The sequence below is a fragment of the Prinia subflava genome, chromosome 23 (genome assembly GCF_021018805.1).
Source record: "Prinia subflava isolate CZ2003 ecotype Zambia chromosome 23, Cam_Psub_1.2, whole genome shotgun sequence".
NCBI classification, from domain to species: Eukaryota; Metazoa; Chordata; class Aves; order Passeriformes; family Cisticolidae; genus Prinia; species Prinia subflava.
In genome coordinates this window covers 532,866-558,888 of record NC_086269.1, presented here as the reverse complement: position 1 = coordinate 558,888, position 26,023 = coordinate 532,866, and the positions used below count along the sequence as shown (strand labels likewise).

The 26,023-nt window shown below is 50.8% G+C and overlaps 1 protein-coding gene across 5 annotated transcripts in view; it reads right to left on the bottom strand.

The window, feature by feature from the left end:
• Positions 1–646: 646 nt before the first annotated feature.
• KCND3 (potassium voltage-gated channel subfamily D member 3) overlaps positions 647–26,023 on the bottom strand; it is a 104,953-nt gene continuing 79,576 nt past the window's right edge. For 3 of the 5 annotated variants that reach the window (XM_063418309.1, XM_063418310.1, XM_063418311.1), the window contains exons 4-8: positions 14,168–14,269; positions 9,605–9,697; positions 7,083–7,139; positions 6,001–6,248; positions 648–3,657 (exon numbers count right to left, since the gene is read on the bottom strand). In XM_063418309.1, the coding sequence (XP_063274379.1) occupies positions 3,459–3,657; positions 6,001–6,248; positions 7,083–7,139; positions 9,605–9,697; positions 14,168–14,269 (699 nt within the window). In that variant the 3' untranslated portion in view covers positions 648–3,458. Of the gene's footprint in view, positions 3,658–6,000; positions 6,249–7,082; positions 7,140–9,604; positions 9,698–14,167; positions 14,270–26,023 lie in introns of all 5 variants that reach the window. The other 2 variants (XM_063418312.1, XM_063418313.1) reach the window with 2 other exon arrangements.

The following is a 26,023-nucleotide window of genomic DNA, read 5'->3' as shown; positions in this document are numbered from 1 at the left end:
GGAAAATCTGAAAAAATAATGCTCTTCCACTTGCTTTTTGTACAAAGGATCCGTTTTTATCTCTTTTTCTAAAACTATAGAAAGTCACAAGGATTGAGAGGAGGGGGAAGGCTTTGAGCTGAAGTGCCAGCACAGCACTGGTGCTCTGCTGGGCTCATGGGCTGTTCCCAGAGCCTGCCCCGTTCCTGGGGCTGTTCCTGGGGCTGTTCCTGGGGCTGTTCCTGGGGCTGTTCCTGGAGCTGTTCCTGGGGCTGTTCCTGGGGCTGTTCCTGGGGCTGTTCCTGGCACAGGGGCCCGGCTGGGGCAGCCCCTGCCCAGTGCTGGTTTTGTGTGGGCTCAGGTTGGATGCTGGTAAGGCAGGGCAGCACTGGGAGCACTGCAGGGAGTGAGCCTCATCCTTGAGGGGAAGCTCAGCCTCAGGAATTCTCAGGAGTGGCTTGGCCTGTTCTCGGTGCTGTTTAAGGGTTCTAAAGCTTGGGGAAGCCATTCTGCCCCCTTGGGTCAGGAATGAGGGGCTGTAGGGCAGCTCCCTGCTGGGATGGATCCCTGTCCCTGCAGGGATGGATCCCTGTCCCTCCAGGGATGGATCCCTGTCCCTCCAGGGATGGATTCCTGTCCTGTCCCTCCAGGGATGGATTCCCATCCCTCCAGGGATGGATCCCTGTCCCTCCAGGGATGGATTCCCGTCCCTCCAGGGATGGATTCCCATCCCTGCAGGGATGGATCCCTGTCCCTGCAGCTCCTGGGGGTGCACATTGCTCTCCTGGGGTGCATTCAGGTTTTCCACAACACAGTTCCAGTTGCTTACTTGGGCGACTACAGAGGATAAAGGGAGCTAATGCCTCCATCAAGAATACTTTCAGCCCTGTTCCTCTAGGCTCAGACTTCCTTAGTTCTGTGTGTTTTTAACCCCTGAGAGCCTGTGCTGAGGAGCTGACAGCGTGGGGCAGCACCTGCCCAGTTCATGGCAGAGGCACAGCCCTGGCTCCCCAGCAAGGATAACAAGTCCTGTTTTTTGGAGGAAAACAGAGGCTGTGGCAATCAGAGCCCAAGCAGCCAGCCAGAAACTCCTGGAACTGACTTTCCTTCTTCTTTTTAACCTCTTAAAATTGAATGTTTTACTCTCTTTTCCAAAACATTTGATTGACAGCAATTAAAAGCCCCAGCAGTGCTCTGGACGAGGGCTGCCACGATGGCTCTATACAGATACAGAGATTCAAGTGCCTCGTTCAGCACTCACACTAAATCAGGAGTAAGAAAGGCAGCACCAAGAATCCGTGTGCAATCCCTGACTCTTTGTAGTCGTTATTCCTGTCCCCTGTCACACGGGGGCATTTCACCCTCACTCTGTGCCAGTGGAGGTGAGGTTGCAAAGGTGGCAAGTGGTGGAGAGCAAGGCCTCTGATCTAGAGGGGCAGGGGTGCTCAGATGATGACAGTTAATGAAAATAAAGCTAAAATAAATTAAAACATTGAGGAAAAAACTCAGTAATGGTTAGATTAACTGCAGTATAACCTCCTACAGGAAGCAGCAAAAGGCAGAGCATTTTAATCTTTTAAAACAGGACTAAACATAGTTTTGGGTAACATATTACAGCACTGGAATAAATGGCTGGAAGCTGGTGCAGCTGCTGGAGGCTCAGCCATAGCCCTACTGTTCCTAGGACGTTGTAGGATTCTAAGGAGGGTTTGGAGTTAATGCATCAGCCATCAGGAGGGCTGCCAAAGCAGGGTGCAGCTCCTACGTGTAATCAGCATTAATTATCTATACATGTATGTGTCTGTAATCAGTTATATGTGTGTGTATATGTGCATATAAATATTACACCGGGAGAGGTCACGACAGGCGTTACAGAAACCCTCACCCTGTGCTGAACCAGCCTCGAGCACTCCTGGAGCCGTTCTCTGCCTGTGATGTTGTGAATCACCGCTCAGGGACGGGTGTGTCCCTGTTCCCTCCGGGCTGCCGGGGGAGTGCATCGGCCTTGGAGGGGTTTGTGCCCGGCCAGGGGACCAGGCTGGGACGGGGACGGGGGGGATGTTCCTCACTCTGCCCTCCCTGATCCCCTGGACAGGGGCTCCAGGAGGGCAGAGTGGCAGGAAGGGGTTCCTCTTGCCAGGGGGATCAGCTGTGTTCCAGGTCCGTGAATCTCCTTGTGAGGAATCCTTCCCAGGAAGGAGGAGATGCCAGCACTGAGCACGGCCCAGCACGAGGTACCTGGCAGTACCACACAGTGTTCTTCAGTTTTTGGTTAGCTGTTTGTTCATGAGTAGACTTTTCCCAAACTAAGTGTAGGACTGTGAATAGAAAATGCTGTTTGTACCACACGTTAGCAAAGGTTTTCCAAACTCCAGTCCTGCTCCCCCCTCTCAGGCAGATCCTGTGCTGGGCCTGGAGAACTGAAATTGCTGACCTTGTCTATCCCCAGAATCAATGCAGCCCAGAAGCCGTGGATGGGACAAGTGGAGCCCTAAGACTGTGAAAAAGCCAAATACCTCTCTGTCCATGCAAGATATTTGGCTCTGGGGTTAATTATTATCAAGTATAAATCCAGACATTATTTGGCTACTATTTACAATGGGTTATACGTCCAGTGCTAGCAAAGGAATTTCTATACAGAAACCAAAACATAAAAAGCATGGGCATACATTACAAGGAACCTCTGTTAGACTCATGAACGCTTGATGCAGTTGAGTTCAGTGCTTTCATTCTTTGCCATTTGTGTGTACAGTATTAAAAAAGAATCCTACCTCTTTTTTTCCCTTTTTAAAAATACAGAACTGTAGTCTAGTCACACTCTTACAAGTAAGTGATAACAAAAATAGAAAGCAGATACCCAGGTGGGACTAAAACTCTACTAAAGCCTGTCGTCTTTTTTTTTGTTGTTGTTTTCTGTTTTTGTCCACAAATATGTTTCCACAGACAATAATTAGCAGACAAACACACTGTTTGCAGTTGCACTGTATTGACTTAAAAGGCGGATACAAAATAGTCTAAATGGGGATGGCATCCAGGGTGGGGTGTGTGTGTGGGTGTGTGTGCACAGGGCCCTGCCCTGGGGCGGCTCTGCACACTCACACTCACACACACACCCATGCAGGGACTGCTGTGACAGGTGGCTTCTTTTGTCTAAATCTTTTCCTATAAAAGAAAAAAAAAAGTGAAATTTTGGTCGGTTTAAAGGTTCTGCTCCATGAAGAAAAAAAAAATTCACAAAATCCATTGTTTTTCACCTTTTCAGTCATTTCCTCATGAATAAATATTATCCATTAAAAACCTTTAAAAAGGTGCTGCGATACACAGTGTTATATCTCCGTTCTCTTCAGTGCCTCTGCTCGCCGTGGTGGTTCCCGCCCGCAGCTCCGCGGGCGCTGCCGCGGTCCCCGCTCCGTGCCCGGCCCCGCTCCGTGCCCGGCCCCGCGGCCCCGGAGCCCTCGGCCTCCCGCCCCGGGCGCGGCTCACAAGGCGGAGACCTTGACGATGTTGGCCGAGCTGGGAACGTTCGTGGCGTGGCCGGGGCTGCCCGGGCCGGGCCTGCTCTCGCCCTCGGGCGTCAGCGCCGGCGGCGTGGGGATGCTGATGATGGCTGTGGTGATCTGCGCGCCTTTGCAGTTCGGTCTCAGCCCATCATCTGATTTCATGTTGAGGCTGGAACGACTAGAAAACAAATTTAGTGCTTGGCTTGTTTCTCAACGTGAGGCGGTAGAAAGGATGGGAGTGGTTGTGGTTCTTAATCGGGATCTTATTCAGCTGAAAAATTCAAAGACTCCATTTAAACATCCCCCTGTTCCTGCAAGGCACCATTTATGTCTACACAGATTACAGCGAGCTTCGGTAATGTTCCCCCTGGTTAGGAGGCAGCTTTTCACGGGGCGAATTGTTCTGTTTCCATTTCCTTCTTGCATAATTCTAGTTTATTTAAAAGGACATCTGAATACACTGTCCTGTGCAGTGCATCTTTTCAGAGCACAGGTAGTCCTTTCTGAGAAAGATGTTGTCTTTCTTGCATTTCAAATACCTCTTTCATATTCACCGTCCCCTGATCTTTTCTATTTTATTTCTCTCTGCAGTAGTTTCAAGGATCTGACAGCTGGGAGCATTCTTATTAAATCTGCATCAATTGCATCCTATAATTAATTACAGAGGGAAAATGATAGGTTGATTTCTGTGCATCTGCACAGCTACAGGAGTCTGCTATTACCAGCCCAACACGTTCATTTCCAACACAAGCCCTGTCCTTTCAAAACGCAGGGCTCCCGGCGGGGAAGCTGCTGCTGCTGTTACTGGGAGTGACTCACCAGAGGTTTCTGATCCCCCAAACATCAGGAACAGACCCCCCTCGGGAGCCTCGGGCACAAGCTGAGAGCGGGGCAGCCCCAGGCCTGGGTGCCTCTGCCAGGGGTGACCAGTACTCCCACAGGAAAAATAACTGAAAAGCTTTTTTTCCTCTCTCCATCCTTGCCCAGTTTGGTAAGCAAGTGAAATAAGTGTTGACATTTAAAATATCACCAGCGTCTGATTTAGCACCCAGAGCAGTTGACATTCCCTTGAATTACTGCTTCAGGTGCTGGTTTAAAATATTGTCATATTGAAACTGAAATAGCTGGAGACTTGTTTTGTGCTTATTCATTCATAATTCATGCTCTGAAATGCCCTTCTGGCACAAAGTAATCGCTTGCAGCCCTAAAGGCAGCTTTGTTTCAGTTTCTACATCCCTTTGATAGGAGTGGGGAGAAGAGGAATGGGACATTCAAAACCAGCCCTAATGCACAAAAAACTTAATGGGCTGAGGGGGATTTAGAAAGTAATTTAATATTTGCAGGAATTATATGGTGAATAAATGGTTCTTTTTCAGCAATTTATGTATAAAATGAAATTTTAAACATTTTCTATTAAGGGACACTTAACCTGTGTCCTTTATGGCTTTTTAGATCACAGCTACTAAGACCCCACTGTGAAATTTTCTGATTTGCTTCCCAGTGATGCTCAGAGTGGCAATTTAGACTTCTGGACAATGAAAATCAGTGGAGTGTCACAGGGGGACCCATCAGCTCTCCAACAGCTTTGGCCCATTGGTTTTGCCAACGTGCCCATTCCCCGGGCAGCTGTTCCGTGCCCCAACACCCTCTGGGGGAAGAACCTTTCCCTCACAGCCACCTTCCAAGCACTGGAGTCCGGCTTTAACCTGGTTCTTCCCAGGATGGCAGGAGCCACTTCCCTGGGCTCATCACTGGGAGGGCACAGAGATGCTGCCAGCAGCCCCTGCCCCGGCTGGAGAACAGCCCTGCCAGCCCTGCCAGCCCTGCCAGCCCTGAGGCTGGGCACAGCCCTGCCAGCCCTGCCAGCCCTGCCAGCCCTGCCAGCCCTGAGGCTGGGCACAGCTGGGCACAGCCCTGCCAGCCCTGCCAGCCCTGCCAGCCCTGCAGCTGGGCACAGCTGGGCACAGCCCTGCCAGCCCTGCCAGCCCTGCCAGCCCTGCAGCTGGGCACAGCTGGGCACAGCCCTGCCAGCCCTGCCAGCCCTGCCAGCCCTGCCAGCCCTGAGGCTGGGCACAGCTCTGCCAGCCCTGCAGCTGGGCACAGCCCTGCCAGCCCTGCCAGCCCTGCCAGCCCTGCAGCTGGGCACAGCTGGGCACAGCCCTGCCAGCCCTGCCAGCCCTGCCAGCCCTGCAGCTGGGCACAGCTGGGCACAGCCCTGCCAGCCCTGCCAGCCCTGCCAGCCCTGCCAGCCCTGCAGCTGGGCACAGCTGGGCACAGCTCTGCCAGCCCTGCAGCTGGGCACAGCCCTGCCAGCCCTGCCAGCCCTGCCAGCCCTGCAGCTGGGCACAGCTGGGCACAGCCCTGCCAGCCCTGCCAGCCCTGCAGCTGGGCACAGCTGGGCACAGCCCTGCCAGCCCTGCAGCTGGGCACAGCCGGGCACAGCTGGGCACAGCCCTGCCATCCCTCCAGCCCTGCCGCCTGGCACAGCCCTGCCAGCGCCCAGCACGGCCCCTCCCCGTACCTGGTGGTGAGGGAGGGCTGCTCGCTGCACTGGATGTGGATGGTGCTGAGCTCCTGCATGCTCCGCAGGCGCGTGGCCGGCACGCTGGAGTTGGGCAGGTGCGTGCTCTTCTTGCTGCGCCGCGAGCAGCAGGACGTGCTCAGGCCGTGGTGGCTGCTCAGCGAGGGGCTCCGGGACGAGGGGTAGTTCTGCATGGAGCTCTCCATGCAGTTCTGCTCGAAGAGCTGCTCGTCGATGAACTCGTGGTTCTGGCGGGGGAGAAGCGGCGCGGTCAGGCCGGGGCAGCCCCCGCGCTGGGGGAGACGCTCTCTGTGCCCGAAGGGGCTGCACCGGGCACATCTGAGCCAGAAACGACTCTGCCCTCACTGAGCCCTGGGGGATTTTGCTCTCCTGTGTCAGCGGGGACACAAGAGGAGCTGCAGCAGTGAGGAAAGCGTGAGGGCATCACTGCTGCCTGCTCTGTTGGGATCAAATCCACAGGGTTCGAATTTCAGTTCATTTTTTGTCTGGATTCCAGAATGGTCACAAAAAGTCTGGAATGCCACACGGTTAAGAAACCCAGAAGGAGTTCATGCTCCTTTTCGTTTATGCCTGGGGATTGTATTTTATTTGGATGATCACCTGGCCATAGAACTTAATGCTTGCATTGGCTGTTGGGCTCAAAGCATCCCTGCAGGGCATGAGCTGGGAGGAATAAACACGGCAGTGAAGAGGGGAAAGTGTTCAGAGGGAAGGAAATTCAGAAAGCTGAATCTATAAAGAGCTTTTGTGTTAAGGAACAAGAAATCCTGAGAGAAAGAACTCGTATGTGTGGCTATGAACACCCAGGTAGAGTGAACAGACTTCATCCAGTCCCTGTCAGCTTCGGGAAAGATGGGAAACAAAAGCAACCATGCTGAAGGCAGCCACCAGAGCTCACTGGAACAAGTAACAACTCCCACAGGGAACAAGAGCACTGGAAAGCCAGAGGGAGCCACGTGCACAGACTCGCCAGGACAAGACCAGAACGAGAAGTCAGCAAACACTGTCCAGACATGTCACAGAGACCACAGAGAAAACAGATCGAATTGAAAAGGAAATACCTTGATGGTGGAAGTTCGTACAGATAACAGGGGATCATCCACAAGATAGGACAATCCCTACGGGACACCATGCCAACAGAAGATAAAAACACAATTCATTGTCCATTCCAGCATTCAGAATTTAGTCCCAGCACTGCATCTCTCGCCTCAGCATTCCAGCTCAGGTTCGAATGGGCAACAGAACCTTCTCTCAGGCCCCCCAGCCAGAACCCTTCTGGCAATTCAGCTTTTCAGTGTTTTGTCCATGGAAACAGAACAAAGCCCAGAACAGCTTTATTACTTTGATCTTTTGAGAGCCAAAGGCAAACAAGGTTTCAGCTGCTGGTTCACAAATCACAGATTGGGATTGTTTGGCTGTTCTGTCACCAGTGGATTGTGGGGTTTGATCAGACTCTGTGAAAACACAGAGGAAGGGTTTGGGTTGAAGGACTGGGCTCAAGGCACTCAGAACTTGGACAAAACACAGCATGTGAATGTCCAGACTCAGTCTGGGAGTTGGAGTGAGAGGGAAAAAAACCCCTCCTTTTGTTTGAACAAACTCCATCTGCTGTGGGAATATGACAAAGTAATCTCTGTTGTGGCAGCTACAAGTACTCCAGGGTCACTTTGTCACCCACACAGCAGATTTGTGACCATTCACAGCCACTCAGCTGGAAGTGTGTGCCACTGACAACCCAGAGACCAGGCCAATAAATCATGGCCTTGGAGCATCCTCTGCCTGCTTTCAGGAAAGGTGAATTGCCCATTGAAACAAGCTTGCAACCATGGTACATTCCTCATTCCATTCCTGCAACTTGCTCACAAAATGACTCTTCAGTGTTTAAGAATGCTTTTACTGCAATTTAAATTTTCTGTTTCACGGTGTTTGAATAGATTACACGAAGTACAGAATCGCCACACAAATCCATCAAACTTTCTGGTCTGATAATTCCAGACCAGAACCCAAACCTGCCGTCTGAATTGGTGCTACACCCCGGCAATAACTGGCTGAAAATCATAAGGGAAGACCCCGTTGTGCAGATTCTCCTCCTGAGTTTTAATCAGAATTCAAGTATCACGGTTATTGCCTTTGTTTGCCGAAAAAGGGGAACATTTGGAACATTTTCACGGAGCAGGTTCGTGGGCTGGAAGCCTTTGTGTGCTGGGCTGACACAGCCAGGGTACCACGCCCACTAATTAGCGCAACACGCCCACTAATTAACATATCACGCCCACCAATTAGGGCACCACGCCCTGCAGGCGGGGCTGGCAGCTCTTGTTTGCTTCAGCCAATTTGGTCACGTTTTCAAATGGAAGTGTTTTAGTGAAATCTGCGTCACAGTACTTAGGCAGAAAGTTTTAAACTGAAGAGTCAGGCTGTGAAATATCTGCTGGTAATGTAACACTGAAATAAAGGCAGGATGAGTTGTGTAAAACAAATCCAGTAGTCATCGATACAGGAAGAATCAGTTCACTGCCCTTGGCACAGGGACCTTAGGAGCTCGTTAGGCTCAGGCCACTGTAATTAATTACTCAGCTTCTTCCAGTGTATCTCTGAGGCCTAAGTGGTGCTATTCCAGCACAAGCCAAACTATGGAAGTGAGGGTGATTTGTCTGAAAGAAACCCTTGCAAGTCAGAAATCAGAAGTACACTTGATGATGGATGCAGATAGAAAAAGGCATGAATATTTCAAGTGTTAACCTCTCTTCCTTCTCCCTAGAATGAATCATGGTATAGATAATGTGTTCCTTTACTGCAGAACCTTTTATATAAGCCTGGAAGCAAAACATATGTATCAAATAAATATCTGAAACATTCCCAAAGACTTCTGCATACACAATCAGTCAGTAATGCAAAATAAAACTCTGGCTCCCAACACCTTGCAGGATGCAAACAGAAAAGTCATGCTGTACAAACTGCCTGGGTGGCTCTGACATAAATCACCTGCCCTTGCAACCAGACAGAGATGAGGAAAGATCTGTGCACCCCTTTAACCCTCGATCTGAGTTCATCCTCTCTGAGCCATCTCCAGGGCTGAGGGTTATTTTTCCTGTGACCAGGCTGTGGTTTGCAGCCCCCAGCAGCATCTCCCTGCCAAGGCAGCCGCTCTGTCCCTCGGTGCTGCTCAGCACCGGTGCTGGGGGGTGATGTGTGACTGACAGCACGGGGGAAAAGCACTTTGGGTGTCTCTCAGGAGCTCTGAGGAAATGAAACTTCTTATTTCTAGGATGTCCCTACCCCCTCGCTGAAATCTGTGTGTGCTCACATGAATTGACGGGGAAGCTGCTGCTGGCTCTGTACAGGTGTGGGGGACTGAGGGCAGCAGATAATCCCACTTCATCCCTCTGCACAGGAATTGCTGTTATTATTTAAAGATAATGAAGTAGAAGTGCATTTAACTGGCTGCAGACCGTTCTGGGGAGCCCGGGGTGAGTGCCAGCCCGGGGAGGGAGGGAGGGTGGCAGGGTCCCCCGTGTCCCCCGAGAGCCCCGTGTGAAATCTCCCCGGGAGCCCGGCTGGGAAGGGCTGTGCCGGTACTTACGGTTGTTTTTTCCAGGCAGTGCAGCAGATGGTGGTGTTGGCTTTCGATTAAGGAGGTGCCTTTAGTCATGTGCTGCTCCTCTTCGGTGGATCCCTGAACAGAGAGACGGGAACAAAACCCAAACCAGGTGTAAAACCAGGAGAACAAACAGAACCAGCAGCGCCAGCAGCAGCTGTCACAGGGGTAAAAATAACAATTTCAGTGCTGCCAGCTCTCGGGTTTTCCTCCTGACTCTTAGGAAGTTTCCTCAGGTTTTTTCTTAAGGATTTTGCAAGGGGGAAGCAAGGGAGGCCTGGTGTATTCTGTAATGCCTAAATCTGAAAGGAAAGAATGGGTGTGCTTGGCTTGAATCACTGCTCAGGATCTGACTGCTCAGGAGAGGAAATGGGTGGCAGAACATCTTGCCAAGACATTGCTTGTTGCTCTCGAGGGGATCAAATTCAGCTGTGGTTAAAGCACTGCAGTTAAATACACCCCTGTGTCCCACTGCTTCCCTGCAAGTGCCTGCTCTGGATGCCATTCCCAGGCTGGTGCTGTGATCCTTAAGTGAAGGAATAACTCTGACAGGTGCCAAAACACAGCTGAAGTGGGCATTAAGGAAGCTGACTTCCTGAACACAGAATTAATAGATTCCTGTGGGAATGCATCTGAGGCAGGTTATGGATTTTTTGTTGCTGTTGTTTTGGAAGTTGAACATTCCCAGACGTATTTTTAGAAGTGGCCTAAAAACAAAAATCAGTTCCATTTCTCTTATTAACAATCCCCCTGGTGAGGTAACACCTCCAGCAGGTCCTGCTGGGTCCTGCTGAGATGACTGACTCCACTGAAGACTGAGCTGGAATATTTCCCATGGAGGTCCTTGGAAGCCCTAAAGCAGAGATGATGCTGCACTAAAACACTGTGAAAAGAGAGAGGAAGAGCACATATTGCAGGCAGTATCATTTTATGAGGATTTGCCTGAGAGGAAGTCGAAGTGGGATCTGAAAGCCAAGACAAAGCTTCCCCAGCTCTGGAGGAGACCCAAGGTTCAGCGTTGGCAGCACAGCCCAGCCTCTCCCCCTGCCTCCAGCCCCAGGGAGGGGCTCAGGGGAAGGCAGTGACCAGGAATGACCTGAAGTGTCAGGGCTTGTACCTTATCCCCTTTGGGATGTTTTTTCAGTCAGCTCAGAGTTTCCAGAAGCAGAGAGCAGGAACCCAACATCGCAGGCACTTGGCATTTTGGGAGTAGTGCAGAGGAAAGGGATCCTACAGACGTGGGCTCTGCATCAGTGGTTCCTGTGTTACTGCAGGCAAACAAAATCCAGGGCCTCAGCAGAAGAGTTTGGCTGCCGTGGAAGAGCTGCTGGGGGCAGGAGGGGTTTCCTCTTTGAGCAGGGATGCCAGTTGTGCCAGGATTTGATGCCAGTCACCATTCAGTTTGCTCTTGGAAGACGTTCAGTGAACTCCTGGTTGCCTGGGGGAGGCTGCAGCACACTGTGGTGTCAGTTCTGAAATCCAAAATTCTTCCACTTCACCCCGATTGTAGTGCTCCATCGGCGGGCCCTGGTGAACAGTTCAGGGGCTGGACTGGCCCTGCCCAGGGCTTATCTGGGGCTTGGAAAAAGGCCCCAGAGCTCCCAGCCTCCTGTTCCTGGGATATTCACCTCCTGGCACTGCAGCTAAAAGGGAATTTCAGCTGTACAAGGAGATTAGTGCTAAGAGGATATGTAGGCTGCTGCCATGGGAAGAATCTCACCATCCCTTGAGCACTTCTGACATAAAGCCCACTAAAAAAACCTCTAAATGAGAAGGAAACAGTCTGAGTACTTCATGTCTAGATGGCAAATGCCACAAATCCACACGTTTGTGGAGCACGAGTCTTCATTCCCGCTGGAAGCTGATCTCCTTCCTGCTGCTGTCCTTGGATGAATCCTCCTCTTTGCCTTCCCTTCCCTGTGATGGGAGGCTCCAGGCTGGAGACGTGCTGTTCCCTTGGAAGGAGGTGTCAGTGTGCCCACCCTGGCTGAGGAACGCACATGGAACGTTCTGGAATCCCAGCAGCTTCCAATGGACTGGTTTGGCTGCAGAGCCCCTGGCAGGGGGGCCTGGGGCTGTCACTGCTCCCTGACCCCCCCCAGTGTCACCTTCTGCTGGGGCCTGGTCAGACAATGACACAGGAGCCAGAGCTGGGGGTGGCAGAGGGAATGTCCCAGTGACACCCTGAGCCAGAGGGAATGTCCCAGTGACACCCTGAGCCAGAGCTGGGCACGGCTGGGGGTGGCAGAGGGAACATGGTGCAGAAATTGCAGCTGGAATTGCAGCTGGAATTGCAGCTGGAATTGCTGCTGGGACAGAGCAGCCCTGTGGCAGCCTGGCCATGTACAAACCATCGCTGTTCACACAGATCCTGGGCAAGGTGTCAAAACAGGCCTTGTACCTGAGCAGGGAAGCAGTTTGACACTAATTTGACTGACAAATATGCACAGTATGGAGATAATATTTTGGTGCCTGTTACAGCAGCTACACCAGCCGTGCTCCTTTATGTTTTTACAGCTTAAAAAATTTGGCTGTCTAGACTTGCTGTCATTCACATTTTGTACTCTTTTGGAAGAGTTTGTTGTTCTGCCATAAAATGAAAGGACATAAAATCTTGCCTCGTGGAGTTAAACTGGTCCTGTGCACCTGTAGGGAAAATGCTCTGCAGTTCTGTAATTAATTAGTGTCTCTGCCTGGGGAGGGAGAGACGTGTTGGGTCTTGATTCTGGCCCAAGCCCTTCTGGGATCCGATGATTTAGAGCCATAAGCTCACCAGGAAGGAAATTACAGCCAGAAAGCCTTGTGAAAACCTACTGCAGGAGCTCCTATAGATCTAAATTCAGTTATTAATGGGTAAAAAAATCCTCTAGAACCTCTTTAGAAATGTTTCTGTTTTCCTTCCTGTGTCTACTGTAGCTTTTTAGCCAAAATGATCCTTTTCCCACTTATTTTTGCGCAAGTGCCAGAAAACGAACCCATTCAGCCAAATATTTCTCTCAGCCTTGTGCATTTTGGACTTAAGCATTGGTGTGTCAGCTGCTCCTCCCCGAGGGGTCTTGGCAGGGGGTTTTGGTTGACGAGAGAAGTGAGGAGATCCTTATGGGGATGACAGGCTGGAGGATCAAGTGCAAACTGAGTGATCCTGCTAAACTCTCCTGCCAATTTGAAAGAGCAGAAACCTAAAGTTTAAAAGGAAATTTTAAATTTTTAGTCAAATTTTTGCATGTTTCCAGGTAATGAAACAGCAGAATCCCAGCAGAGCTGACCTCCCAGTCCTGAGCCTTTCCTGTGTGGGGATAAAGCTCTGGGATAGGTGACACCAGTCATGGCCTTTACTTGACACAGAAAATTCTCCCGAGCTGCTGAGCAGTGCCAGATGGTCCAAGGAACATTTCCTGAGCGTGGCTGCCATTGCAGAGCAGGAGACAACGTTGGATGTGCAGTGAGAAGGATCCAACTTGTTTTGGAAGGGAGAACAGAACAGCTCTGGGCCCCCCACCTTCCCAATCTGCACTTGGTGTGAAGTGCAGAGCAGTTTGGAGACCGCTGCAGGTGTGAAGATTTGTCTGTCTCAGGCTGCACTGAGCACATCCCACGGGGCAGAGCCAGGTGCTGCACGACTCCCCTGTGCCCAGCCCACTGAGCTGGGCCAGCAGTGGGCTCACGTCCTGGGGAGCTTCTCCAGGGGCTAGGAGGGTTTCTCAGCTTTGATTTTACAGAATCATTGGGGCTGGAAAAGCCCCCCAGCTCCCTCAGCTGCTCCTCAGAGAACTTGTTCTCCAGCCCCTTCCCCAGCTCTGTTGTTCCTCCCTGGGCACAAAAGCAGGGGTGTGTCCCAGGGAGAGGGAAATTGAGGATTAGATCCCAAGTGAGGCTGCACAAATGAGTTCTAGGGGGCTCTGGGGCTCAATCGTTCTTCATCTCTCTCTCTCTTTGCTCCCCACGTGCATAAAAGGCTGATTTATTGGAAATGAAATCCACAAAATGTGCTAATACCTGCCCTGGTGTTGATCAGGCTTAATTAATAACCTCCTCTCGTGTTTGCTGGTTCTGCTGAGCAATCTGAGCACTTAAAACTTTCCTCCTCCTGAACAGCCAGAGGCCTCCAGAGGCCTTTAAAAATAAACCCACCACCAGGCTGCCTGAAACAGGAGCTGGGGAATATTTTGCTGTCCTGCTGGAGATGATCAGATAGTACACAATAGACTCCTAAAAAACAAATGGACGGCAGTGGATATTTATAGTGTGGGCTGTGTAAATCAGTCCAGCTCCAGCAGCCCCGTCACACCCAGGGATCAGAGGGAGCTGTGAGCCTGCTCCTGGCTGGAAAGGCAGATCCTGTCCTGGCTCAGGAGGAGCCCAGGGAAGCTGTTCCATGCAGAGCAGCTCCTGGCTGGAAAGGCAGATCCTCTCTTGGCCCAGGGAGGAGCCAGGGAAGCTGTTCCATGTGGAGCAGCTGGAATCCAGCTGTGACGGCACCTCCGTGTGCTGGGGCAGAGAGGAGAGGACAGGGGAGGGCTGGGGCAGCAGGGCCGGGGCCACACTCACCGTGAGCTCCAGGGCCTCGTTGAGGAGCCCGTTGCGTTTGCTGTGCAGGTACGCGTTGGAGCTGCCCGTCTTGGCCACGCGGATCCGCGCCAGGCGCGCCTTCTGCAGGACAGACAGACACGGGTCAGGGGACAGACAGACACGGGTCAGGGGACAGACAGACACGGGTTAGGGGACAGACAGACACGGGTCAGGGGACAGACATGGGTTAGGGATGGGACAGTGGGCTTAGGGCTGAGGGAAACGAGGTGCTGCAGTGGGGTGCCGCAGTGGGGTGCTGCAGTGGGGTGCTGCAGTGGGGTGCTGCAATGGGGTGCTGCAATGGGGGAGTGCTGCAATGGGGGAGTGCTGCAGTGGGGTGCTGCAGTGGGGTGCTGCAATGGGGTGCCGCAGTGGGGTGCCGCAGTGGGGTGCTGCAGTGGGGTGCTGCAGTGGGGTGCTGCAGGCCCCCTTGTGCATCCCAAAGTTCACTTTTGGGGGAGATGCAGAGCACTGGAGCCTCGTCCCGGCCGTGCTCGGGGCACAGGGGCCGTGGGCGCTGCTCAGAGCTCGGGTGCTCTGCACGTGAGGTGCCTCCATCTCTCAGCCCAGCACCCCGGGCCCTTCCAGCCCCTCCGTGTCTCAGCTCTGTCCCCTGCTCTGCAGCACAGGGACAGAGCTGAGCCCGGGCCCTGTCCCTGCACTGGCACTGGTACTTCATTGACTGTGGCATCTGATAAAATAACCCTGCCCAAAAATGCACATCTGCAGAGGGACAAGTTAGGTGATAAGACACAGTCCAGAATAATGCCAGCAAGAAAAACTAAGACCCTACCTCTTTGGTTTTGATTATTTTTGATAATTCCTTTTAGCATTTTAGTTTTCCTTTCAATTGCTGCCTGCTTCTCTGTCAAATGATTTGCCTTTTTTCTTTTCTACTGTTAATTTATGACTCAAACACCATTAAAAGTAAATACATGAAATAGCTGCAGCTATTAAAAAATAATTACATTGTGCTGTAGTTTAAAATGCTGCATAATCCCTTAAATAACATGGAGCTCGTGATTTTCCCTTCTAATTAGAGGTGCTAACGGGTAAACACTGTAGGAAGAGGGAAGGCAGGAGGCAAAAATCTGCAGTGGGTCCAGAGAGTGGAGCCATTTCAGGAGCTCTGTCCCTGTCCAGGTGCAAGCCACTCTGGCCCTCAGTATTGGAAATATTGGAAATATTTGTTTAACCTCAAGAGCTTGTGCTCCAACAATTTTTCAGACAAAGACATGCACAGGGTAAAGTTGGCAGCTTTAATTGGGTGACACAGGCTATGACCAGTCTGAAAAATAGGTTTTCTTTTGACCCCCCAAAATGGGGCCATCTGAAATTGGCTTTATTTTCTATACCTCACCTAGATTTCCTTGTCCCATTTTAACGCTGAGCCTCCTGATCAGTGTGAGAGTGAAATCTCTGTGCTGGGCCAAGGTGCTCTCAGCCTGAGACAGGGCAAGGCACAGACTGAGAACACAGCGAGAAAGTGAAATTGGATCTTCGCTTTTTCTGAAGACTTTCCCAGGCTGCTGTGTTGCTCTAGGCCCTGAAGAGGACCTGAGGCTGTAACCTGGAACAAAATCCATGGGGACTGCTGCTATGGAATGGGAGCCGTGGGAGAGAGCCGGGATAAGGGACTGAACAATATTTCATTTTTCCAGGCACATGGAATTGTCCCTCTGTTCCTGATAATTACATTTCCATTAAATTGTTTCTTCTAAACACAAGCATGTGCCTTTGTGTGTCTGTTCCTCACGTTTCACAGTGATCTCTCTCCTCTATCAGGAGTGCACTCTGGGTGCTGTGGTGGATTTTCCAGGGATGCTCTGATGGCACCACTGAAGATTCCCGTTTCTCTCTGTGCTTGGTGAAATATCAGCTCCTTTGCTGGAGGAATTGCCAGTGCCCAACTTACCTCACCTGTGGCAGGAAAGGTTCATCCTCATCTTCAGTTCAGTCAATTGTGAAAGTGGTTTCAGTCTCAGGCTGTTGTAATGAACATTATTCCCTTTGCCTCCAGGCTAGCAGGGGATCAAATATTAATAGCTGTACTCCATGTGGAGTGGAGATGGTTCTGTTCCCTTTTCCTTTTGAAACAGGGCCACTTGCTATCTAAATAATTAAGCCCCACAGCTTTTGTAGCTTAGAACAGACGTTGTTATTTTAAAAAATGTCAGTGGGGCAGGACAGAAGTTAATCCTGTTCTCCTCACACAAAGGATTGGCGGGATTGTCACAGCGCCCAACTCCGGGTCCCCATCGTGATTAAATTTGGTAGATATCTTGATTAACTCAGCTAGAGAAGTTAATTAAAATTGGTGCCTAAAATTGGTTTGGCCCTCCAGACAGTTTCCTCCATTGGACTAGAAACAACTCTAAAACAACAGCTCAGGTTTTTCTGTGAATGTCTGTGTGCAAATGTGAATTCTTTGGAAAGTGCCTGTGCCAGGTGACACAAGCTCTGCCTGGTGTTTGCCTTCTCCTGTGTCTGTGGGGTCTCTGTGGCACTTCGATCAAGCCTGACAGTAAAGAAGGGTTTAAGATCTTCCAAATTCTGGCAGTTTTTACCACATGTGTTCATGTTTTTGCCATCCCTGTCCTGCAGAGCTCAGCGCTGCTGTCTGGGCACAGAAGATGGGCAGGTGGAGGCCTGAGGTTCTCTGCCCTTCTGCTGCAAACATCATTTTGAGGGGAGGGTTGGTTGTCTTCATCTTCTCCCCCAAAATGTGACAGACTAAAGGTCACCAGGGCCGGGCCTGAGATCACTGTTACTGAAATAACCCCTGCACAGGAGGCTAAAAAAGGAAAAGCAAACGGCACACTGTGTCTGCATGGAGATGGGGAGAGGAGTTGCTAGGAAACCACAGGATCTCAAAATGCATATGACCTAATCTGGAAGATAATTTTTATGATGAAAATAATAATACTAATGACAGCCACTTACAGGTTAGAATGATTAATTTGGTTATCTTGGAGCCCACGTGTTTCTCAGAGCAGGATGGAAGGCAGGGCTCAGTATCTTCTGGGGTTTGCTGGTTTTTTGGAAAGTGGAGGCTCAGAATAAGCAGGAAGGGCAGTGAAGACCTGCACAGGTGGGGAGGGTGCAGCATCCTGGGTGTCTGCACTTCCCAAAGGGACTGGCAGAGGAGAGAGAAGAGCCTGAGTTCCTCTTGTTGCTTTTGGAGAAGTGCAGAGAGCAGGAGCTGCTGGCTGGGAGAAATGCTTACCAGATGGCAGGCTCAGGAAACACCTAATTATTATTTATTAATGATTTTCATCCAGTTCTTATGGAGATAACACTCACTCTTGATTTATGTGGGATAAAAGTGATTAAGCTACAACCTATGACACAATTCCATATTTGCCAGACAACTTCAGCTTCCCAGATCTCCTGTTGTTGAGCAAGCAGGGAGAGGAGTACCTGCACATCAGGAACTCTCTGCAGGCCCTGCAGCCCCTTCTCCCTCTGCACTGGAGCTGCTTTTAGGATTCCCTCCCTCGGGATGGGATTGGGAAGGACCTCTGGAATCAAATCCCAGGTTACCTGGTCCAGCTCTGCAGAGCCAGCTCCACCCTCTGGCCAGGAATAGCCCCAAACCCACCTGAGGCTGTTCAGGGATTCACGGGGCCACCTGAGCCGGAGCCGCCTCCCCGTGCCCGGGTGGACCTGGAGTGTTCCAGACCCTGCACCCCTGAGGGTATTTAAATATTAATGAGCTGACCCGGAACCGCCTCTCCGTGCCCGGGTGGATGTGGAATGTTCCAGACCCTGCACCCCTGAGGTACTCACACCTCACGGGGCTCCCTCACGGCCCCCCCTCAGTCCCCTCACGGGGAGAGCTCTCCTGTCCCATCTCCCTTTGTGCTGGAACCGCAGGGATTCCTGGCAGAAAGTGCAGGTACAAAGCTAATTAACCAGTTTTTAAAGTTTTACGTGCTGATTCCTCAATAATGAATAGTTTGAATATTATTGGTGATTGCTGCAGTAGGTGAGCACCGCCCGGCCTTTAAGGCTCAGGGCCTGAAAGCTGCTCTCCAAAGCCATCAGAGGAGTGATTCGGATCTGGTTTTTATTCTCCAGGTGAAATAGCACAGCCATTCAGCAAGTGCTTGATTTTCTTGCTTTTGTCTGCATCTGTTGCTTGTTTGGGGTTTGGGTTTAAATTCTAGATGGAAAGAATGTGTTGGTTCTGGAGGATGGAAAAGGTCACAAGCAGATTGTAAAGTTAAACAGAGCACAGCACTGCTACAGGATATAAGAGGGACTTTTTCTTCTCCTTTTAACCTCTTTTTTTCCCCTAAGAAACAAAGTATGCACATTTGGATTTTACTTCCTCTCAAACCTTTACATTAAAAGGCTTTTGAGCCAAGTTCATATATTCTGTCACTTTTGCTTTGGGGGAGATGTTATAGAGCTGCATATGGAAATTAGGTAGTGTAAAACTCATTATATTCCTATATAATTTGATAGAACCACTTACAGTCAGACCTTGATCTTATTTTGGGCCTCTTCATTACTTTCCAGAGATGAAAGATTCCCCTCTCCTCCTCTGAGCCTCTCCTTTTAATGCTACCTTACCCTTGGCACCATTAAAGCAACAGAACATAATTTCCAATGAACTTTATCATTTAATCTCTTCCAACACTGAGGAACATCATGTTCAGGCTATTTATAGGACAATGCACAGAATATGGAGTTTAATGGGTCTGGGCCTCTACCAGTCACAGATATCCTGGCTGATTAAACAGGGAATTTTCAAAGGGTCACAATATGCAAAACGGCAGGATGGCCAGGCAGTGCCTGGAGCCCCTGGTCCTGTCCTGTTGTAAACTTCTTTTTGTACAATCTCATCTTGAGCTTAACAAGCTCTGGCTCAGATTTATTGAAGCTCTTACTCCTGTGGGATATTTGTTTCAGAAATTCTTTCTTCTGGTTAGAAAATTCCTTCTGATTTCCAGCCTGTGCATTGTCTGTGTATCCCTCCACCCAGTAAGGGTTACAGCCAGGCCTTGATCTGTGTAAGGACTGACTTTATGGACAGTCATAATTGAATTATTGAATTATGTTTTACACAGTTGCTGCAACTTGGCTGAAGCTCAAAGCTTCTCTCTGCTGAAGTTCCCACACTACCAGCCCAGCTGAGTGACAAACCACCTCTCTTCCCTTCTCTCTCCCTTCCTGAAGTGACAACAAGAGAAATTCCTACACACACTTTTAAAATAGTATTAATGCTGGTACAGATTTTTAGAGCTTGGGTCAAAATTGCTCCAAGGATGTGGTTAAAGAGGTGTCCAGTTGTAGTGGGAATCATCTGGAAAAACTGGAATTGCTATGAGGGGTAAATCGCGGTGTCAGAACCTGTCTAGAAACTCATTACTTTAAAAAAAGGGTAAGAGAAGACCCTGATGTTTTTCTGCATCATTAACAGAGATGCTGCTGTTCCCCATTAGTCCAAAATAAAGCTCAGTGTTTCACTGGAGGAGTGTGAGGAGCAGCTGTCTGCCTGTGATTTATCTGTCTGTCTTTTCTGATCTGTGTTTCCAGAGCTCACTTTTGTAATATCTTTCACACAGCTCACACCCCTAATTAATAGCTATGAAGTATTCAGGGGATGGGGGAATTACCAGAATTTGATCTGGTGTCACATGCCGAGGTCCCTGCCCTGATGGATGAGCGCTAATTAATGGTGTGGAGCCTGTGGCAGCTGCGGAAGGGAAGGGAGCGGCTCAGGTGGTGCTGGCCAGCACCTGGTCCAGGGGGTGTCACTCCGTGTCACAGGGCCCTGCTGGCAGCACTGGGGGGCTGACCCAGCCCCAGCCCCTTTCCATGTGCGAGTTTTCAGCACTAGCTGAGAAAAGTGTTCCTTGCTGGGAACCGGGACTGCCCAGAGCTCCAGACACGACACCAAAGCCAAAGTGCCAGGACTGCCCCTGCCTCCTCCTGAGACGTGTGGTGACAAATCCCTTGCACCGGGGGAAAAATCCGTCCCAAATCCCTCCCGCGGTGCTCTTGGAGTGCAGACTCCAGAAGAACGCGTGTCCCTGCTCACAGCCCTGCGCCGACAGCCGCAGCACAGTGCCCGCCACCCGGGCTGGCAGCGGTGGAGGGAGGGACCCGCCTGCCTGGGGCTGTCCTGGCTCCTGCAGGGCTGCCTGGGGCTGGACACCCCTGCCTGGGGCTGGACACCCCTGCCTGGGGCTGGACACCCCTGCCTGGGGCTGAACACCCCTGCCTGGCGCTGGACACCCCTGCCTGGGGCTGGACACCCCTGCCTGGGGCTGAACAATCCTGCCTGGGGCTGGACACCCCTGCCTGGGGCTAGATCCTCCCTGGGCGCTGTCCCGGGTCCTGCAGCCCTGCCCGGGTCCTCTCCCGGGCCCTGGCGCTGTCCCGGCCCGGGGCGCTGCCCGCTGCCGCCGAGCCGTGCCGCTGCCGTGGTCACTGCTGCCCTGGGCCTGCTTTGAGCATCGCTCCTGGAATGGCTCCCGACTGTCCCGACTGTCCCGACTGTCCCTCCTCCTCGCAGGATGTGCCGCAGCCACGGACAGCGCTGGAATTTCTTTCCCGTGTGCGCGGCCACCGGAGCCACGGCAGGGAAGGGTGGCGGGGCAGAGCTGCTGTGACATCGCTCTGGCGGAGCAGTGACAGCGGCAGGACAGGGACAGGAGCAGGGCAGGGCCCTGCAGGACAGATCCCAGCAGCTCCCAGCCGCTCGCAGGGAGATTTCCCTGCCCCAGATGGATCCGTGGCTGTGAATTCTGATATCCTCACACGCTGTGGGTGTGGCAGGGCCCGGAGCTTGGGAGCTGCTGGGGCTCAGCTGAGTCCCGCTCTGGGTGTTCAGGCAGGGTGGTAAAACATTCACGGGATGGTAAAGGGAACAGCAGAGAACCTGATCGCCAGCAGCCAATTCCAAATGTGTTTTGGCTGAATGCTTTGATCCAGGTCTCCTTGGCAGGCAATTGAAGCCTGCATTTATTTTGACATCTGGGATGGAGTGGGCAACATGAACCATTAGAACTCCTCACAGCTGTGCTGCAGAACGGAGCCATCTGGCCAGAGGCTGCCCCAGCCCGGGCAGCCAGGGCGGGGACAGGGACAGGGACAGCCCGGTGCTGAGGTGACCCAGGAGAGCCCTGGGGACGGATCAGTCGGGTTCCTGAACATTCTAGGCTCTTGTCTGGCTGTGACTGAGACATGATGTGAAACTGAAAATCAATGTGCAGCAGCTTCTGGATACGTGTGGAAGGCATTCCAGCTGGGCCTTGGGCCACTGTTGACAGCAGGCTTTAATATTTGGATATATGGGCTTGCTTTGGAGGCTGAGCCCATAAACTGGAGCTCACTGATTTCAGCCCTTCCTTTCAGAGGAGACAGCTCCTTGTCTTATACAATTTGGGACTCTGGGAATTTGGAATAGCTGAACTGATGGAAAATGCTATTTTGCTTTCCTCGATGATATGAAAGAGAAGAGGCAGGATTCCTGGTTGGCTTATTTGTTTGTTTGGGTTTTTTTCCCCTGAACTCTATTAAGGGGTGTGACAAACAGAGAAAGAGGTACCTAGCCCAGCAAAAATGAAATATCTTTAAAAAAAAGCTTTTCTACCCCTGTCAAAGACTGTTAAATATCAACAACAACAAAAACATATTCCACACAGATTCATTCTGGTTGAAAAAAACATGTTCTTTAAATGTCAGCCAGCTCCAGTTTTAACCTTATTGTTTCTCTCTCCCTGTAAGTTCCCAACCCCATCCCCTGCTGGAACTGAGTCATGTTCTGTTGCTGAGCTCTCCTTAGACAGCTCCAGTCACTTCTTCTGGCCGTTCTTTTCCACGCTCTGAAGTTCAGTAACCCACCTCCAAAATTTAGGGTGTCAGCTGAGAAACAGAACATTTCAAAGCTGACTCCCCTGCTCTGCAGCAAATCAATTATTATAATGGACTCGTTATTGACAGCTGTGTGGGCTGTTCCTCATGGGGACGGGGATGACACAAAGCCAGATCCAGCCTTTCCCTGCACCACTCCCCTCTCCCAGCTCTCTGCTGCTGCAGCTTCCAGGGCCCTGGAACAGGCTGTTCCTACGTCCCCTTGAGGAGCAATCAGACATTTGTGTCCCTGCTCTTCCTTCCTGTGGCTGGAGCCCCTTTGAAGCATCTCCATAGTTACCTCTTCCTCAGCTGCCCGTGTGCCACCATCTCCCGAGGAGAAGGAAGATCCTCCCTCCATCCCCTTCCTCCCATGGCCCCAGGAAAGCTCCGGCTTCTCCCTGCCCAGCACCCTCCCTGCTGCTGGAATTGCTCTGTGATTGATGCTTTCATTCATCCCCCAGACACTGTGTCCACTTGCCTGCCTCGCCCGATTTATCCCCTCTGCTCTCACAGTGAGTTTTCAGCTCGATATTAGAGTTTTATGTGGGAGTAGCTCTACAAAATGATTCGGTCCTGGGTAGTCCTTGCCTTGCCTAAATCTGTGTCTGGCTCTCTCCTGGAAGCCTGCAGCAGGGAATGAGAAGCCTGTCTGGAGGCTTTTGCAGTACATTGCTTGTTCTCAGGGAGCCAAAGGGCACCAGATAATAAATGAAATGAATTGAACACCCTGAGAGGCTGTAGTCGTCAAAAGCACATTTACTGCAGACTTGAAACCAAGCACTGTGATTACCCAGGGTCTGGATTTGTTGGCAGCTTCAGTGCAGCCCCTGTGAAATGCAGCACGGAGGCCACGCCAATCCCCCTGGGATTATCAGCTATTCCAGCATCTCGGCTCATTTAGCAAATCTAACTATTAAATTATAAATGCACTTCAAGCAGGGCTGGGTTTTTCTTTTTTTCCACAGCATCTGAACATTTGCATTTTTCCTGATGTTGTGGGTACCTCATTTTGTGAGAGGCTGCCCTTTGAACCTTTGCTTTCCCCCAGGCTGGGATCCAGAACAACCCTGCTGAATTTTGGCCCTCGTGGCTCTCCTGTCCCCCGTGGCAGCCCCAGCCCCTCAGCCCTGCCTGTCCCTGGTGCCTGTGCTGGGGACAATAGCGCTGTGCCTTGGGACTGTGCTCACCCCTTCTCCAGCCCCCAAACAATGAACTGCTCCCCTTCCCCACTGCTGCTAAAGGAGCAGCACTGCAGGAGCTGTCAGCAGCTGCCTCTGCCTTTTCTTGCCGGGGTGGAGAAGTGGGAGGTGTTGTCCTCCACCCAGCACCAGCTCCTGTCTCCTTCTCCTCCGTGGTGCATCTCTGCTGCAAACTGAGCACATCGAGAGGGGCTCCTCCAGCATCATCTGAATTACAAAGTTGTTCTATTGTCAAGCCTTTTAAGTGTCACATTCTCTTTTAAATCCAAGGCTGTGACATTCACTAAAGAACAGCATCATTTCAAAGTCAGGAAGGTCTATTCTTAGCACATCAGTCAAAAAAGGGGGGAAAAAAGTCGTTGGGGAAGGAGAAAAACACAACAATTTCACCAAAATGAGCCTTGTCACAAATGATCAATTCGTCTTCCATTCACACTGACCTGCTCCTTGCTGCATGCCAGAGGACAGAATTTGATGCCACAGCACAGTGAATTAAGATTTGCCAGATCTCCTTGTAATTAATTGTCTCACAGTACAGGTTTGGCAAAGAATAATTTATCTTTAAAGTGATTAGATCACTGCTAGTTGGGTTTTGTGTTTGGTGGGGTTTTTTTCTTTTTAAAGAACATTTCTCCTCAGTTAGTCGAAGAATAGATGCTGATGAGTAACAGCCACCTCCTGGTATTTTATTCACGTTACTTAAATACCTCTTCCTGCTAGACCAGAGCCCCCTCAACAGTTGAGAGGCAAAGTTAGGACTGAGCACATCAGAGCCAGGGGGACGCGGGGCTGGGCTCAGCTCTCCTTGTTTGAGAGCAGCCCCTCAGAGCCCAGGGGCTGCAGGGTCCGGTGCTCTCACACCCCACCCTGCCAGCCTGGCCATGTCAGTCCAGCCTGAGGCTGCTACAGCACTTCTGCCTTTGTTATTTGTCACTGGAAAACCTGAGTCTGAGTTCATATAAAAATTAGTAAGGTCTATAGCCTTATCTTGAAATCTGCCTGTACATCATAAAAGTTATGATTCTTGGACTAACCAGCATTTTCAAAGCATTTATCCTAATACATGCCCAAGAAACTACTCCTCACTTCAAAGAGAACAACAATTCACTAAGTTCCTGATGTGCTAAAGGAGGCATAATCATTGTGCTCATTCAGAGCTGTCTCCTAAATTCTCTTCTAAGGAGTTTGTGCTGGTGGGTTCTTCATATTCAAGGCCTGAGAGAGCAATGAGATTTTCCCAACCTTCTTGGAAAAGCCATGCAAATGTCTTTGTAACTTTGGTGAGATGGGGGCAGAGTTTTAGCTGTTTCTGAGGATGGGATTCAGTTCAGTGTGGGATGATGCTGGAACAAGTGTGGTATCCAAGCAGATCCCCAATGTCCCTCTGTACATCCCGACCATCTCCAGAGGGACTGTCATTAATGTGCTTCTCCCTTTCCCTCTTTTTAGTATTCATGCAGTGCTGATCATGTGGAAATTACTCACACTTCTGACTTGAGAAAAGTTCCTTAACTGAGAAATTCCACCAATATCAAGGGAATTAGAAATTCAAATGGGGGGAAATTATACACTGTGTGTGTCAATACAGCAAACCTCTATAAAAGCTGCAATCAATCATGTTGGCATCAAAGGTGGTGGGACTTTTCCCTGTTACCAAGTGCTGCACAGGCCAATGAATAAAGGGAAAAGCTAAATCAGAAGAAGAAACCTTGGTTTGCTGCCTGGAGAGAGGGCCTGCCCCATCCAGGAGCACAGACCTGCAGCCAGTTCTGGAGCCTCTCTGCTTGTGACCCAGGGTTGTGCCAAGCCTTGTCTGGCCCATTGCTTTGTGCAGGTGCTGCCTCTGCTCTCCAGCAGGACAAGAGCTTTCTCTCAAAGTCTCCAGTTCTTGAAACGGGCTCTTGGGCATTGTCCCCAAACAGCTCTCCCTGAGCACCCCTGTCCTTCCATGCTTTGACACCTCACCCGTTCCTGTCCCGGGTGGAATCCCAAATCCTCATGGGTGCAGCCTCCCTTTAGACACCTCTGCAATGACTGAAACTCAGTGACTGAATGCACGGATCCACTCTGGATCCCCCCAGCTGTGCATGGCACAGAGGGGGCTTTACCACGCCTTTATCCTCCTTTCATCTGTCGTGACAGCAAATAAACAACTCTCCCTCCAAAGCACCTCCCCTGATTCACACGTGCCTTTCCAAACCTCAGGCAGGGCTTTGTAAAACCCAGCAGTGACTTGCTGAGGCTGCAGCTGATTCCTGCATGATTCTGTCTCTCTGCTACTCCTCTTTTGTGTTTTGACTGCCAAATTTTGTGGTTTTGTAGGTCTTGTATCTGAGCTCTCTGCTGTCAGCTCCCTGAGATGCAAGAAGCAGGCACAGCCCAGATGCTTGCCTGAAGCAGAAATAACACATTTTTCTACTACTGTTCTCCATCGGGTCCCCTGAGTCTTGAATTTCTGGCAGAGAGCATTCCATAGGGAGAAAAAGAACCTCAGGCCTTTGGTTTGCAGTTGTTGTAAAAACCTGATTGTGGCTGTGGTGTAATTTAGCAGATTGAAATTGAGATACAGTAAATCTGCTATACTCTCTTAGTGACTCAGTCAGCTTCCACTGGCAAAAAACTCTTCAGAATTTGGAATATTCAGTAATCCCTTCACATGTCCAGGGGCTTTTGTGTATTCCCAGTGTTCCAGTCACAGCTTTGAGGGGTGTGTGTGCTGATAAGTGTGTGCTGCTGGATGGGTGTATTTGAACCTACAGAGAGACAA